Source organism: Meriones unguiculatus, chromosome 11 (genome assembly GCF_030254825.1).
Source record: "Meriones unguiculatus strain TT.TT164.6M chromosome 11, Bangor_MerUng_6.1, whole genome shotgun sequence".
In the NCBI taxonomy this organism is placed as follows: domain Eukaryota; kingdom Metazoa; phylum Chordata; class Mammalia; order Rodentia; family Muridae; genus Meriones; species Meriones unguiculatus.
In genome coordinates, this window is record NC_083359.1 from 101,567,746 (window position 1) to 101,584,924 (window position 17,179).

The following is a 17,179-nucleotide window of genomic DNA, read 5'->3' on the forward strand; positions in this document are numbered from 1 at the left end:
CCCTAGTCTCAAAGGACAACTTTGAAGTACCATCTTAAACACTGCTATGAAGAGGACTGTCTTATTTGCTTGTATGAACCTCTGACCATGTCTCACATTGGGCTGGAACAAGCTATAGGAAACATGACAGGAGACTTAGCTTACTCTCACACAGTCCCTTGCATAAGCTGGGTCCTCCATGAAGGTACTTAAGCCTAGGAGGGGCTTCTGTGGTGGCTTGTAATCTTTACTAAGGGTCTCGTCTGAAGACCTGAAGCATCATGGAAGGGTAAAGGGATTTCTGAGTGCTGCTAGCTGGGATCTGCAGTAGGTTGGCTGCCCTGGTCAGGGTGGAAGCTCTGAAGGGCAGGTACCTCATGCTAGACAGAGGAGAAGGGCTGGCGCTTCTCTGGCAAGGTTTGTCGTTAGCAGTGTAGGATAGGGTTTGACCAAGAACAATGCCTTCGTAATAATATCAGGGTTTGACCCCATTTCGTTGTTGGAGGCTAAGCAGACACACTGGGATTCCCCCAGTGAAATGACCCAACAGGCTCCTTCCCTGTAGCAAGTGTCAATAAAACAAGAGCACTTGTCAGGGCAGGGAGCCACTGCCACACTCAACCAGCGTTGACCGCTTCACAGCTGTTGGGAACTGAAACTCTTCTAACATGTATTGTCTTGAAGCATCCTGGTCTCTCTCCCATCGCATTTTCCTTTTCACAGGTGATGGCAGGGGAGTGGCTTGTGCCCACTCCGTCAGACACAATTTATGAGGCCTTTGGGTCTTTGGCACAGGTTGTCCCAACCACGGTCCTCCAGAACACTCTCGTTCCGGTCCTTCCCATTTTGTCCCTGCTCTCCCCTCCCCCCTTTAGCCACCCGCTTCCTCAGCTGTCCTGTTCCTGCGTCCTGCGTGGCTTTCCCCTTTGCTTCCTCGAGGAGGACCCTCGGAGCTCTCCCGCCCACCTCCCCCTACACTGGTCAGTCAAGTTGGTTAGTATTACAGAAACAGCGAAGGGCAGACTAGGGCTGGGGCCAGGGAGAGGTAGCAGAACCTACTCGTAGTCGGCCTTCTTCTCCGAGAAGACGCGGACGCAGAAGTCGCCATCCTTGTGGGGCTCGAAGGTGGAGGGAACCAGGATGTACTCTCCCGGGGGCAGCTTGAAGCGGTTGAGCACCTCCCGCAGGTTGATGAAGGTATCCGACCGCTCCCTGGCTCGGGTTGTGAGGAAAAAGTTCTTGCCAAGGTGGATGTTGGTCTGCCCTTTTAGCTGATGATTAAACGAGGACATGGGGAAGGAGCTCACAAACGTGCCGTTTTCTCACAAAGGGATAACAGGGACAATGCCTGGATGATTTCAGATGAGAAGCGAAACTTCCATCCCAAGCATCACATGACTTGCAAGGGGCTCAGGCGTGACCAGCTGTGACAGGAGCACCCCTCTCCTGTCTACCTTGCTCTGAGTGACTCTCAGGGTGCTAGAGGCCCCTTCCTCACAAAGGATCCAGGTCAGTTCTGTGTTGTGTTTCACACACCGGTAAAAGGGGGCAGTAAGAAAGGGCCCAGCCATCAAACCAGATGTAACCCTAGGCTGGGCCCACAACTCAGAACGTAGCATTCAATAAAGCTCAACCGTCTATTGGCAAAAGCAGGAGGCCCATGGGTGGGTCAGGGCACATGGTGTGGCCATTTAGTACCTGGCCCTTTGAGTCACCTGGCTGCTATGCATCTTATTACTGTTAACCATGGCCTTCTATAACCCAGCTCATGCCCACAGTGCCCAGGAAGGTCATGGCTGATTATTTATGCTGGAGAAGATATGAAAGCTCAGCGAGACCATGTCACGTGTACAGGGTCACATGGCCTGGGAATTGGGGTCCAGGACAGTACAGCTCATCTTCCCCCTCCCACTTCTTCTCAGGGCTACACGGGCTTTGATGAGGAGTCTCTGAGGTCCAAGGGCGTGGGGCTGCCACCACAGCTAAACTCTACACAGGTTCTCTGGGCTCACGCAGAGACAGTAAACGCCAACGCACTCTCCAGATGTTTCTCCCTGAGCTTAGTCCACTGGGATCCAGAACTGGATCCACCCCCCACAGGGCCTCGGAGGGGGCAAAGACTCGTCCCTCAGCCACCACCCCTCCAAAGCTCCCTCTACTCCCTGAGTTCAGGCAGGCTAAGCCTCAATCATGTTGGCAGCTGGAGCCCTGGGGGCGGGGTTGACATGTGCCAGACGTACCTCTTCCGGAACCTGGAAAACAAAGGGGGCCCGATTCAGATTTGGGGAGCCAAGTGTAAGCACACCAGCACCGTGACTGACTACTCACGGCGTGTTTTTCTATGTTGCTTCGGTGCTATTAACTAGGTCAGCACGGCTATTGTTTTTCAAGGAACTCAAAGCACGTTGGCCACGCTCGAAGAAAACCCTCTTAGGACCCGGTGATAGGGTGGATGGGCTCGTACTGCCATTCATGCATGGAAACATGTGGAGGCTTGTTTTCAGTCAGGAGCCAGCTGTGTCGAAGCCCACACCCATCTCTTGCTCAGGGGAAGTAGGGCTGGGTGAAGGTGGAGGAAGCAACAGGCTAGGCCAGCCATATCCAGGCTGTATGAATCTCCTCCACTAAGTCGGTCTCCCTCATTGGCCTTAGTTTTCCTACATGTTGAATGGGACTGATAACTGTCAACGTCCTGCCCAGCTCTGAAAGGCCATGACTGGACGGACCCCCAAGTGCATGCATGAGCGGGCACAATTCACTTTGCATTTCTGAGCTATTCTGCCCAAGTCCTCAGTTTTCAGAGGCTGAGAGTCCAGGGCCTGTGTATACTTTGCAACTGATGGTTTCTGTCCAACCCTAATTCTCAGGTTGGTGGATGGGGCTCAGATCAGCAGCCAGTCAGAAGCGGCCATATTGCCAGAGATGTGCACTTGAGTTGAATCTTCTCCCTGACCTCTAGTCTGGGTTCCCAGTGTGCCAGGGGTATGCTTGGAGTTTGTGGGCAGAGGCCTGGCCTGGTAATGTTTGCCATTTCCAAAACACATGTTCCGGCTACGATGACCTTGCAAAGCGTGGGGCTGAGGGAATGATGGGCGATGGCCTGGCAGAACCAGGAGGAGTCCAGAAAATCGCCAGATTTCACTCATTAAACAAAAAGGCACCCCTGCAGCCTCATGGAGATCTTCATTCTCTACTCATCTCCTGCCAACCAAGGCCATGTTCTGTGCAGCACAGCCCCTACATGGCTCTAGACCTCAGCTTGAAGAAGAAAGATGGCCGTGACAAGGCTGCCGTCTGGCAAAGCTGGGCAGGCGTGGCTTTCCGTTGGCTTGGCAAGAGAGCCGGCCCCATGAGGGGTCTGTGAGAGCAAGGCTGCAGCCAGCAGGCCCCAGGGGAGCATAATGACCCTTCTTTATCCTGTCCTGGGCTCTCTCCCATCCAGGCCAAAGACTTGGCTGGGCTCTGACCATTAGGACCTGTTGGCTGAGCGCAGCCCTCACAATACTTCTGGGTGTGCTCTAGAATATTCTGTTCTAGCTGAAATCTTTCCCATTCTTTGGAGTTTGCTTGCCCAATCAGAATTCCAGGACTAGGAGATGTGAAGAGGGACACAGAGGTCTCTTCCAAGCATAGAACTCCCGGAAGGATAGCTTTGGGGGCCCAGAGAAGGGCCAGGAGGTCCCTGGAGACACAAACCGCTGCAGACTACTAAGTCTGGCTTCTTTCCTTTAGCTTGGCCAAGCTCCCCGTCCTCTGGCTTATGCCATGTTCTGCCTCTGGGGTCTGTGTAGCTGGGGCTGGGAAGAGGGAAGGGAAGGCAGGGCACCACCCATCCTCCGCTCATACCTCATAGATGCCAAAGCCAATGGTGTGCATGTCCTGGCCCATCTTCCTCTGCCGTCGCCGGTGCTTCTGGATGAGGCCCACCAGGAAGGTACAGCCCCTCTCCCCATCCTCATCATCTTCATCTTCCTCCTCCAGCTTGATGAGGTACTGGGGGTTCATCCAGAAGGTATCTGTGGAACAGGGACGGAGGAGCCTAGTCCCAAACAAATGCCCAGGGTCTGGGAACTTGGATGGGCCCTGGCTTTGTAGCTGGAGGTGGTGGGACAAGGATGAGCAAAAGGGAGATGGTGGGAGATGCAGAAGCACGGTAGAGGCCAAATGCAGCCCCTGGCTGGAGTGGCTGCTGACAGAGGGGGGCTGCGGAGGGAGATCTGCCTGCACCTGCCATGAGGAAGCAGCTTCCTTGGGTTCTCTTCTTTCTTTCTTTCTTTCTTTCTTTCTTTCTTTTCTTTCTTTTCTTTCTTTCTTTCTTTCTTTCTTTCTTTCTTTCTTTCTTTCTTTCTTTCTTTCTTTTTCTTTCATATAGCTCAAACTGGCCTTCCTCAGAGATGACCTTGAATTAATTTCTGGTCCTCCTGCAAGTACTAGGCACCGAATCCAGGCTTCATGCGTGCCAGGGAATCACACTCCCATCAAAATAACACCCTTGGTCCCATTATGAAGTGTTCCCCAACCATCACCCTAGGTAGAGCAAATGGAGGTTCTGCTGGGCTCCTGGAACAGTCTGGGTCTCAGAACATCTAAATCAGGAATGTCCTGCCTTGGTGCTCCCTAAGGCTCATCTACCCCTTGGTGAATGCAGAAGCCTGGGCGCATCTCTGTCTCTTGCCCCACCTTCGAGGTGCCTCTACAATCCACACTTCCAAAGCCCATCTGCAGGAAGGCAACGAGTCCCTCCTGTTTGAGGTAATTAGGCTGAGTGCTACTCCCCTTCCCTCATGAAGTGACCTCTGCTTCTCTAAACTCAGTTTTGTTGACACACACAGCTCCTAGGCTACCTGTTGAGGCAGAGCATCCCACAAGGCCAAGAGCTTCACTCTGAGGTCCTTGAGAGTGTCCGCTGCTCCCCTCTCCCCCGCCCCCTGCCAACTAATGTACAAGGTGTTTTTGTGGGTGGTCAAAGGGCTTCCCAGTGGAGGCCTCTAGAATTGTCGCTTGGTGACTGCATGCTGGGACTTGGAGGAACTGGGCAGCTAGTCTACTTGCTCTGTAGGTCTGGTACACCACCTAGAGCCTCAGTTTCCTAATCTGCAACAGAGAGTCAAAATATGACCATGGCCTGCTACCAGAGTAAGAGTGACTCCATAGCCAGACTGCCTGAGTTCAAACCGCAGGATGCTCTGTGCCTTGGGTCAGCCACAGCCCGAGTCTCAGTCCCTTCATCTTCAAGATGTAAATGAATATAGGTGAGCTTGTTGAGAAGAGTAATACACAGATGAAGCTCTGTGGGACAGTTCCCAGTCCCTGTATGACCCACCGCACAACTGGCAGTGTCACCAAGATCAGAGAGTTTTTAGGGAAAGAAGGAAGGAAGGAAGAGTGAGCCATCAGGACAACAGAAGAGATTAGCAGAGAGGATCAACAAAGAGCAGAGCAGAGAAATCCTCTCCCTGTGTGAGCTGGGCTCTGTCATCATCATCCTTCCTTCTTTTCTTTCTTTCCTTCTTCCTTCCTTCCTTCCTTCCTTCCTTCCTTTCTCTCTCTCTCTCTCTCTCTCTCTCTCTCTCTCTCTCTCTCTCTCTCTCTTTCTTTCTTTCTTTCTTTCTTTCTTTCTTTCTTTCTTTCTTTCTTTCTGTGACAGAGTTTCTCTGTGTAGCCCTGGCTGTCCTGAAACTCCCTCTGTAGACCAGGCTGGCCTCGAACCCTGCCTGCCTCTGCCTCCCAAGTGCGGGGATTAAAGGTGTGAACCACCACCACCTGGATGTCAAGGTTTTATAAATGATCTTGACACAGCAGAGGGTGGGAAACTGCCAGGAGAGGCTGGTGTGCCTCAGGAATGAACTGTGTGAGGGCCTAGGGTGGCTAGTTATGAACTGTGCCTTAGCACTGATCCACTAAGCCAGCTGAAGGTCACAGGCACCAGAGGATCTAGGGCCCAGACGGCTTCATGGCAAATGAGTGCAGGGAGTAGCAGGGCTGAGAAAGCAGAAAAAGATGTTGCAACCAAGGCTGGTGGTGAAGGAAGAGAACGATGGCCTGGGTGAGGGAGCCAGCTCCCCTGGGTTTCCAGGCTGCTGCAGCCCGTCTATCCAGGTAGGATGCTGTGGGACTGCTGCCTCCCACGGCCACGACCCTTACTTGGGTAGTTCCTGCAGCCCCCTGCAGTGGAGCCTCGCCTCCAGTTCCCATCCATCTTGTTGAGTTTCCACTTCTTGTAGGAGTCGCAGGTGAGGGTGTCCGGGGTCAGGTTGCAGATCTCCAGGCGGGAATAGTGCCTCAGGAAGTCACTGAAGGACATCCTAGCCGGGCAGAGACAGGGTGTCCCGAGTTACAGGAGACGCGGCCAGCCTTGGCCCTCCTCCTGGTCAGATGAGCAGCTGCATGAGACCCGGCGGTGGGCACTAGGGACAGACTCAGAAGGCACCCAGCCTAGTCCTGTAGCGGCCACTTTCTAAGTGGTGACTGAGCAAATTGGTGAGCCCTGTTTGCACCTCTGAGCTCTCAGAAGACCTGAAATCAGAGCCACGAATAAATACCAACCGAGACAACATCCGGGCTCCCAGGGCAAACAATAGCCACTGTAGGTATTCTGTGGAGCAATGCACATACAGGGGGCCCTCGCCCTCTCTGCTCACTAAGGAACTGGTTTCTTTCTTTTTAAGCTTTGTTTATGTTATGTGGGTTTGCTTTCATGATTGTATGTGCATCACATACAGGCAGGAGCGAGGAAGCCAGATGCCCTGGAACTAGAGTTACAGGCAATTGTGGGCCAGCATTTTGGGGTGGGAACTGAACTCAGGTGCTCATGAGCAGAGACGGATCTTAACTACTGAGCCGCCGCCCCTTCTCTGCTGTTGGCTATCGCTTTAGAGACTGATGGGAAGAAAGGTCTCATCTTTCTCTGTATTTTCTCTTGGGGTCTGAACATTACTGAAGGAATTCCTCTCAGCCCTCGTAAAGCTGCCCAGGTGTCAACCCCACTGATGAAATGGACAAATCGAAGAGATTTAAAAGTTGTTCAGGATCGTGTGGAGAATTTTTCTTTTTCTTTTTTTTTGGAAACAGTTTCTTGCTTGAGAGCCCAGGCTATGCATCTCAGCCTTCAGTTTGAGAGCCAGCCCTCTTTCTCAATTTCCAGAGTGCTAAGATTGCAGAGGTGTACCACCGTGCCTGGCACTTAGAGACACACAAGGCAGCAAAGCCAGGATGCCACGCCACACTCCCTCAGTGTGCTGAGCACACTTCTTGCTGATGTTCTGGTCAGCGACTTTCTGGTAAAGAGCACTGGGGTGGGGCCCTTCCCCTGGAGCCTCCGCTGTCTTACCAGAATTCCCCGTCCTCCTGCCGCTGTGTTAGAGTCGCTCTCACATCTGGGTCAACCGTGTTCCAGCTGGGGCAGCTGGAAAGCAAAGCAATAGGAGAGGCCTTAGGAGGGAGTGTGTGGTAACGACCGTTTCTCTCCACAGTTCCCAGATGCCCACTGAGAAACACAAAAGAATGACCTAAGGAGCACAGAACCGTGTACAGGAAGCAAGGGAAGAGGTCAGGCTCTCCTGGAAGATGTCAGACAGAAGAGTAGAAAATGAGCAAGGCCCACTGAAAGAATCAGACTAACTTTGTAACCTATGTTTCTTTTAATTGCCTTATAACTTATATTTGCAAGTTTTAGGCCCATGTTAATTAAAGCCTCTTAGTGCTTCTCCAGAGAGCCGAGGAATGTAAAAGTTCCTGACATTAGCCATCTGTGAGGGCAGAGATAAGGAAGAGAACAAGCAGAGATCTCTACTAAATGGAGAGAAAAATCACCAGCTGGTGCCGGTGAGATGGGCTTTGGAAACTGGGCCAAATGGCCCCAATCCTTCTCCTGACCTTTGATCCAAAGCCTGTAACCCCCACTCCTCAGAACAGACATGGGATGAGTTAATCACTCTTCCATATTTAACTGTGGATGGCAGGAAATTTCAAACTGACTTGAAGATCAGATATTTACGACAGGGCTGACTGGACCTAAGGGTGACCAGAACTAACCAATTATTTTAAAAGTTAAACACCTCATCCAATCCTGAATTGCCAAGATAGCAACCCCAGGAGATTCCCACCTTGTGTCTTTTAAAAACCTAAGCTCTTTGTCTCCCGGTGCCACTCCTAGCTGACCAGCAGGGGTGATCCCATTGCGCAATGGTCAAGAGGAACCTCTTGGCATTTTTGCATCGATGGATGATTAGTTTCCTGAGTTCTCATCATACCTTCTTATATTTAGGCTCTTGCTGGGCCTAACACCCACCATCAGGCATGAAGGAGCAGCACCTGTGTCAGGTGACATGCTCCTGGCGGCTCTTTCAGGGCTAACTGGACTCCCAAAGCAACTTAGAAGGAAGTCTGCCAATAGGCATTCCTCTGCTGAGGCCAGGGCTGCCTAGAACAAGCCAGAAAGTGGGTGGAAGAAGCAGGGGTGAGCATCTAGTAAAGAGTGGAGGGACCCGGAGGAGGGGCCCAGTGGAGCATCTGCCCCAGAGGGCTGAAGCTGAACAGCTACCAGCACACCGTGGAGAGCAACAGGCTCACCTCTGCTCTTGGCACAAGGTTCATGTCCTTGAAATGGAGGGTTATCAGGATGAGGGTGCTTTTTCCTGTTTACACTTATTTAGTCTGTGTGTGTGTGTGTGTGTGTGTGTGTGTGTGTGCGTGCGTGCGTGCGTGCGTGCACCAGCAGGGTGAGGGTATATGCTCATGACACGGTGCCTTTGTGGGGGTCAGAGGATAACTTGTGGTAGATGGTTCTCTCATTACTCCACGTGGGTCCCAGGGGTCAAATTCGTGTCACCAGCTTGGTGTGAGCACCTCTGCCTGCTAGGCCATCTCACCAGCCTTTGGCGTGCATTTCCCCCTGAGGGAGGTCTAGCCACTGAGGTGGGAGAGAGTGTGTCCACTGGAGACCTGGGCAGAACTCCCCAGTGCTGGGAGGGATGATCTGTCTACAAACTCTTTAAAGGGCCTCAGCCCTGGGGCCCACTCAGAACCTCACTTCTTGGCTCTGCAGGCAGTGCCTCATCTCTTGAGTTTCAGCCGGCCCTCCTAGTAGAACGCACACACCCTGGCCCACCCTGGCCCACTCTGCACCCCTCTCACTTGTCATTCCACCTCCCGGTCCACTCCACTTCTCCCCAGGGATTCCGGATTCGTATCAATTTCTGCAGGCTTCCTGAGCTTTCAACCTAAAGGATCCAATGAAAGAGAAGAGGGAGAGGCTGAGAGCCAGGCCGGCATGGAGGGGCTTGAACCCACAATGTGGGTTCAGCATGAGCCAAGTGGGTGGAGGAGGATCATGGAAGCCAGGAATGTCTTGGCCCTCAGACCCTCACAGCTGCCCAGCTCTGGAAAATGAGAATTAAACCTCAGGGAAAGCCAGAGACTCCACCTCAGTCAAACAGAGCAGGGCAGACACCAGCACCTCCCCAAAAGCAAAATGAAAATAGAGCTCCCAGGATCTGGCTCTTGGAGACTGGACCCTTTAATCTTTGTCAGCAGCCTGAGGTCACAGCAGCCTGACCCTCTGCCCTGGTGTCTGTGGTTGGGGTGTAAGGGTTAAACCTCAATTAACTAACTGTACAGGGATGTGCTTTTATCACAGGCTCTCAGAGAAGCTTTCTTGGTTGCTTAGAGGTGTTGGATGAAAAGGAAGATGCAGTTTGGGGATTTTTTTTTTTTTTTTTGACAAGGTTTCATTGGGTTACCCAGACGGGCTGTGAACCCTTGACCTTAAGTAATCCTCCAGACTCAGCACTGAAGTAGCCGGGACCACAGGCCCAAGCCACCATACCTGCGGCTCACTTGACTTACTTGCAAGCAAAGACAGCATGTGTGGCATGACTTAGCAATGTTAAAATACACATAAAAACAATCTTTAAAAAAATCCTTGCAGTTGGGTGACAGAGGCTGGGTGTGAGCCACCGTGTCCCATTTTGAAGAGTATAAAACAGTATACAGATGCAAAGTGCTGTGTTTGGGTTTTGCTTTTAAAGCTGATTGTCTTTTAACATAAGACCGCCTGCAGCTGCCTCTGTGGCCAGCAGGGGGCAGCGCGCGCCGGACAGATGCCGGCCTGGAGGCCCCACCCTGGAATAGCTGGGCTCCGTACCTCCTCCGCTCCAGTGACGGAGTACGCATGTCCTTTCACCAACTTCTGGTACGTAACGGCCTCGGAATCTGCAGCGCTGGTGATCTGCAAACACAGGGACATCCGACTCCGATACAAACCACCCAGAAGGACGCACAAGGCACCGGGGCCCAGCCTGGGAAACTGCGCCCTCATCCTGCCACCTGGAGGAGCTCCGTGCCACTTTCAGTTGCTGATCGCCAAGGATCAAGTTGGCACACCCCCAACCCTTCCCCCCCCCCCGCGCTCGCGCGCGCGCGCACACACACACACACACACACACACACACACACACACACACACACACTTTTAAGCCAACTTCTGGATGTGGAGGGCGTGTTGGAGGGACTCACCTTCGAGACAAGAGTCTGTGGGGGGAACCTAACGACAGACACCAACCTGCATCATCTGTGGCCAAGATGCTCTGATTCCCCACCCGTACCCCGCCCAGCTCAGTTGTGAGTTCTTTATCTCTAGCCTCATGCCAGAATCCACGTATTCGGTTGCCAACTCCTTAAAGTCCCTCCTTTCCCCTCTCGGCCACAGCCTGGAGAAGCTCCTGGGGCCTGCACCAAGCCCACTTCCGAGCTCCCTAGTGGGAGGTTTGCCTGCAAAGCTAGTTGGGAGAAACAGCTCCTTCTGGTACTTTCTAGACTCTTCTCCTGGACCCATGAACACTGGGACAGAGTGAGGAGAGGCTTCAGGGCTGGAGGCACCATGACTATGTCAAACGCACCCTTAGATGGCTAATGCCTAGCCACCCTGGGCTTCAGCAGGGTGGTTACAGGGTGGAGAAGGGTTCTGGGCTCTGGCAGACAGCCGGGCTTGGAGAGGGTGGTCGGGACTTACGTCGATGGAGCAGCCAAGCAGAGAGCCTTTCTGCAGAGCCTTCTGGATGATCTTGAATAAGTTAGGAGGAGGCTTCCTCAGCTCGTACCACTCAGCAATGCCTCCCGTGAAGTCCTCAAAGCCCTCAGTGGTGGCGCCGCCAGAGAGTGCTTCGTAGCACCCGTTGATCCTGAAGGAGGCAGATTTGTGCGCCCTCATCCCTGAGAGCGCCATCTCACTCCAACTCAGATCCGCTCCCCCTTCGTGGGAGCTCACGGGGCCCCCTGCTTTCATTCTCCTTGTCTTTGTCCCCAGCTTGGGAAGGGAAGGCCCAGGAAGGTAAGGCACTAGCTCCCTACTCACTTTCCCCCTGTGGTTCTGCATTAGAAGTTGTACAGAACCCCAGGACTGGAAGGACTAAGTGACGATCTAACCCACTCTGGTGTCAACTCTGCCCCTGACACAGAGAGAGGTTCGCTAATTGGCTGTTTGACAGTCAGTGCTTAAAGGGCCATTACAGTGGGGAACCCAGCTTCCCCGAAGAGCACACAGCGGTTCCAGTGGTCACTCCTGCAAGCTTCTCCATCAGTCCTTGAGCTCTAGGCTCCAAGTTCTTTTGGCTGAGGACATGAAGCCTCCCCTTCCTTTCTAGCCTAGGGCTGTGGTGATCCACCAGCTCCTGTCTTAATGCAGGGAGTCCACCTGCGATGGAGGTCCCCCCTGCAGGGGGCTGACATCCTGGGTGGACCCAGCACAACTCTGGGCAAGCTGGGTTAAGCCTGGCTAGGACTGGAACTGGGAACCCATTCTTAGCAGCCACATGACTTGTCGGAGATGAGTTCCCACCATTTCCCTACCTCAGCAATGGGTAGTTTTGCCTGTTGGCAAAGCTTTTTGCTCTTTTAAGTTAATGAAATGCAATGGGACCCTGCCAAAGAAGCAGGGCTCTTTCTCAAGGCCAGAGCACCCAGCCCCAGAATGTTCTGGTCCACTTGCTCAAAAACAGCCATGACTGTCCTGTATCAGTACGTCATGTAATCAGGCACAGTGCCCACAGTACCTCCTTGAATTAAGAGCCCGATTTGGGCCAAAGTCATCCTTTTATAGAATGGAACCTCTACTCAAAACAGTCCCCAAATAGCTTCTGCTGTTTCGGAGTCCGGGGCAACAGGGGCAGGATGGGGTGTGGGGAAGGGTGTGGCTACTTACTTGGCGTAGGCCTTCTCCAGCAGGGCACTCCAGAACTCGCTCCTCTCTGCTGAGTGCACAAAGAGCAGCTCCCCGTCCTTAGTGGGCAGCCTGTCGTCCACCACCACCTCCACCCATTCGCCGTATTGCCAGAACTGCAGGCAAGGGGGAAAGAGCGGGTGGCGCTGGGATTCCGAGCCTCGGCCTCATCCGGCTCTCTCCCGCCCAGCCCCTTGTTGTAGGTTCCCATGATGCTCTTCAGTGTTCTACGTCAGGCATGCCCCTCATCAAGCAAGAGGACAGTGGAGCTTGTCTGTGTCTCCAAGGCCACACATAGCTGTTTTTAAAATAGCATCTCTCATTTCATCACAAACAGAGCAAGTTTTGTAACCTTTTATCTCAAACCTCAAACTTATAAAAAAAAAAACTCGGGATACTTCCTGTACCCCAGTATCTACCTCCATGGACACCCCCACCCACAGCTGTCAGGCATTCTGATGGGACTCCATGTCTTGGGCAGGTTGGGAAAATCTTGTCTTTCTCTCCCAGCATCCTTTGCAAACCACCAGGAACTGAGGAGCTGAAGAGTCAGCCAAGCCAGGGAACCCTGCTGAGCCCCTGAGCCTGGGTGAGGAGGTGCCTCAGCTAGCAATTAAGTTACCTGGAAGTGGAAGATGCCTGCATAGTTTTCCTGGAAGCTCTGATCTAGAGGCACAACCCGAGCTAGGATTTCTTCATTCAAGGTGAGGGAGGCAATGGCAGCCAGCAGCCAGCAGTCCCCTGAGAACACAAAGCCAAAAGCTCTGGTCAGGTCTTAGGTCCTGGAGGATGTTGTCTTGTTCCTGCAGCTCGGTGCTTGAAACCCAGCATTACCCTTGAGGGGATGGAATGGTGTTTCAGACACTCCTCATATGAGGGATAGGTCACGCGGTCTGGTGGGTATTTTGATGGACCTGCTGTGGAAGAAATCATGTTGGGTGGATGGCTGGTTATAAGAAGAGAGGCGCTCTGAAAACTCAAAACCCTGTGGTGGCTGAACTGTGTCCTTGGAGCCTGCCCAGCTCTGTCTGACACACAGGAGCTGTGACCATTTATGGATGAATGAACTTGACCAGGCAACAGAGGCTTCAATAAGGAGGTTTCCTTTCTTTTTAAATATCTTTTTAAAAAATTATTTTATGTATATGAGTGCTCTATCTGCATGTACACCTGCATGCCAGAAGAGGACATCAGATTACATTATAGATGGTTGTGAGCCACCATGTGATTGCTGGGACTTGAACTCAGAACCTCTAGAAAAGCAGTTAGTGCTTTTAACCACTGAGCCATCTCTCCAGCACCCTTTAGGGAGGTTTTCCAGGGGAGTTTGAATGAGGAAGAAAATGCAGCAGTAGAAGGGAAGATGCCGAACACTGCACACCTCTCAGGATCGGGATTCGGAGACAAGGAAGGAGATGCCAGCAGGTGGCATGAGCACAGGAGCATGCAGCAATGCAGACAGGACAGCCATGAGCCAGTATGCATGAGCCTGTACTCCCTGGGGGTTCCTGGAGTAGAAGCAGAGCTCATTTCTGGCATGTGGACACAGAAGGGACTGGACAGATAGAGGGACAACCAGACGAAGCTCTCTGAGCCTCAGGTGCATCCTTTGTGAAGGAGAACGTATGTTTAAAGCCTGCAGCCCTCGCTGGTGCCCATGGCAGGAGCTGTGTGTAGTGAGCACAGTGACCATTCCCCGAAGGTACAAATAACCCAGTCCAGCACCAGCTCAGGACAGTTTGTAGACAGGGGCACACTGCTCACAAAACACCAACAAAGGGGGAACTGGGAAGAGAATGAGGATATTTACTGCAGTGAAAGTTTCCACAGCAGCTGTAGGGAATAGTTTGGTTGTGAGAAATACTGGCGGCATTGATGGAGTTCTGGGTTCCGGTGGGCTATGAACAAATGCTGATGAAACCTCAGCTGGATGGTCCCTCTGACAGGACTGCGGTCAGCTCTTGGGGGCCTGGATAGGCTGAGATAAATGGTCACAGTGAGTGGTGAGTTGCTTCTGAAATGGGGTGGGTGGCACAGATCTTGTGGTTTTCCACTCACAGCCATTTGTCCTAGTGACACCAGTGCGTTCCTGTGACTCTGTCTCCAAGGTCCAGCTGCCACAGCTCTGTCACCAGTTCCAGAGGAGAATGTGAACAGCGGGACATTGCCTGACTTCAATGGAAGGCTCAGGAACAGAGCGTAATGGCCCCAGTTGAACTCTGGGTCAGGCAGGCGGCCTCCCCTGCATTGCACCTATAAAGATGTAGGTCTGACACCATCCTGCCTCCATGAAACTCCACCAGTGCTGATGAAGACAGGCTGAGAGATGCAGGAGAAGGCAGGTCCCTGAATCAAGCTGTACCCGAATCAAACCGGATCTGGCTTGGAAGTTTTTCCGTCACACAAACTGATCATTTGGTTCCTTTCCCAGCCTCCTGGGCTGCAAGTTTCTGCTGCTTCACTGCTAGGGGAGGGTGGACAAGAGCCACTACTTACTCAGGCCTTCCAGAGTACTGCCCACTGCTCTGGGAGATTTGAATATTTTGTTACTCTTCACAACAGTACAGTGTGATCTCTGTCCCTCAGTCAAAGCTGAGAGTAACAGAGCTTGGAGTGCCCCGTCCACAGTCTAACAGCTGCAGCCCTGAGTTTTAAAGGAAGGACTTCATTGGCAACCCTTCAGGTCAGTGAGGCCACTCTCCAGCCCAAACTGGAGGCTCTCTGGCATGCTGAGGCTAGGGAGCCTGGGGAAATTTGGCAGTGACTCTTTTTTAGCTCTGGCTATTGGTTTATGCTGAGGATTGGAAGGGCTGATCTATCTGGGGGTGCTTTTCCCATCTAGTTCCCGGTGGTGCCTTGGGAGGACCTGTGGACTCAGTGGCCAAAAAGTCCTTCCAGTTTTTCTGAGATCTGCATGCTCACATTGGAGCTCAAACTCTCCAGGATTGGTTTGCCAGGCACCAGCTGCTCCTGGGGTGGTAGAAGCCCCCTTTCGTAGCATCTCTCCTCTTCTTTAAGGCCTCTTTGGGAGCTTGGCAGTGCTTGTGCTAGCTCTCCCTGAACTTATTTGATTTGCTAGGACTCATGCAAACTGCGAATATTTGAGTCTGTCCACAACACTTGGAGGAAAAAAGTTGGGGGGGGAGGGACCCACTGTAAGCAGTCAGGGTTGAGCCAGGAACTTCCATGGTTCCTATGTAATGTCCCATCAAATCCTAAGCATCCGCTTAGGGGCATGCCTGGTACTGTCTGAGCTTGTCAGCGACCATCTTGATATCTTCCCTCCCGATTCCCTCAGCCCCAATGCACATGGAAACACAAACATGCGTGCAGGGCCGGTTCTTTATAATCTTAAGAGGTCACTGAAGACCAGTGCGCTATTCGGGGAACAATGACTGAATGCATGGAAGGCTGGCTTTGGAAAGTGACACTTATTTGTAGCTCACATATCTACATCACTGGCCAGATTAGGTCGGCGAAGCCGTGTCACGATACCACCAACAGTCCTTGAGTGCTCTTGCCACATCCTGGAAATCGGTAGCCATGCTTTGTGGCTTCTAGTTTCTCCCCTTCTTGTCTCAGAAGCACATGTCTAGCTTGGCCAGGTAGGAATTAGGCCCCTCCTCCTCCTGCCTTCGGAGAGAGCTGCTTTCCTCATCACTTGCTAAGCAGTTTCCTCTGAGAGGGTCATGATCCTAGAGGGCTCCCTGGTGGTGAAACAGTGGCTCCAGCCTGAGGTAGGCTTAGCTCAAGTGTCCTGGAAGGGGCACAGCCCAGACACCTCCACCTCTAGTCTGCGTTCTTCCTACCAGCAGGAGTTTAAAAACTAACAGGCAGCTCACACTTAGGCAATACTTTGAAGCTGACAAAGAATATTGTACATTTTATAGGATCCTTTCATTGCATGCACGCCGTGTTTATCATTATTCTTATCATCAAAGGCCAGCAAATCGACGGAGTAGACACTTGGCAAGTCTTGCATACACAGTCTCAGAGTCCAAACCCTGGGGTGTTTCTTCGTTTGGTTTTCTTGAGACAAGGTCCTGATAGGTGCTCTGGTTGACTTGGAACTTGATACGTAGACCAGGCTGGTCTTGAAATCACAGAGCTCTGCCTGCCTCTGCCTCCCTAGTGCTGTAATTAAAGGTATGGGCTATCATGCCCAGCCAAATCTTGGGTTTTGTTTTAGAAAATAATAACATGATAATAATTTCTTTTGACCAAGAGAATCCAGTTCCCAGGAGAAACACTCAACTTGCAAACTCAAATTTGACACTGTGGTAGAACACACCTACAGTGCTCTCAAGCCGTGCATTTAAATAACTTAACGTATTGATTCATCATCTTAGTCACCATCCTACTGCTGCAAAGAGACACGGTGACCAAGCATCTCTCGTGAAAGAAAGCCTTTAAGTGGGGCTGGCTTACAGTTTCAGAGGTTACTCCATTATCATCATGGCAGGGAGCATGGCGGAGCCCGTGTCACTGGAGCAGTACCCAGGCTGAGAGAGAGAGTGACCCTGGGCTTGGCTTGGGCTTTTGAAACCTTGAAGCCCACCTCTACTGACACACTTCCTCCATCAAGGCCACACCTACTCCAACAAGGCTACGCCTCCTAATTTTTCTAATCCTTTCAAATAGTGCCACTCCCTGGTGACTGTGCATTCAAATAGAGTCTGCATTATTATGCAAACTACCACATGTATGAAATATTCAAAGCTATAAATCTCCTCAATGCAAGTTATTTTGCGACACCATGGAAGTTTATCATTACGCAGCCAACCCAATGACACTGAGATCATAGCCAAGGCAAGAAGAAACGAATGATGCGCATTTTGGGTTTGTTGGTGGTGGTGTGTTGAAACAAGGTCTCACTGTGTAGTATAGGGTAGCCAAAAACTCAAAAATTCTCCTGCCCCAGACTCCTATGGGCTGGGATTACAGGTGTGCTCCCAACACATCTTACACATCCTATAGTCAGAC

General features: G+C 52.0%; 1 protein-coding gene across 1 annotated transcript in view; it reads right to left on the bottom strand.

The window, feature by feature from the left end:
• Positions 1-17,179, bottom strand: part of Capn2 (calpain 2) — a 49,385-nt gene that overhangs the window by 11,944 nt on the left and 20,262 nt on the right. The window contains exons 3-12 of the mRNA XM_021633631.2: positions 12,819-12,937; positions 12,179-12,312; positions 10,991-11,159; positions 10,124-10,207; positions 9,115-9,200; positions 7,310-7,384; positions 6,124-6,284; positions 3,826-3,995; positions 2,220-2,231; positions 1,039-1,250 (exon numbers count right to left, since the gene is read on the bottom strand). Coding sequence (XP_021489306.1) covers positions 1,039-1,250; positions 2,220-2,231; positions 3,826-3,995; positions 6,124-6,284; positions 7,310-7,384; positions 9,115-9,200; positions 10,124-10,207; positions 10,991-11,159; positions 12,179-12,312; positions 12,819-12,937 — 1,222 coding nt within the window. The remainder of the gene's footprint in view (positions 1-1,038; positions 1,251-2,219; positions 2,232-3,825; positions 3,996-6,123; positions 6,285-7,309; positions 7,385-9,114; positions 9,201-10,123; positions 10,208-10,990; positions 11,160-12,178; positions 12,313-12,818; positions 12,938-17,179) is intronic.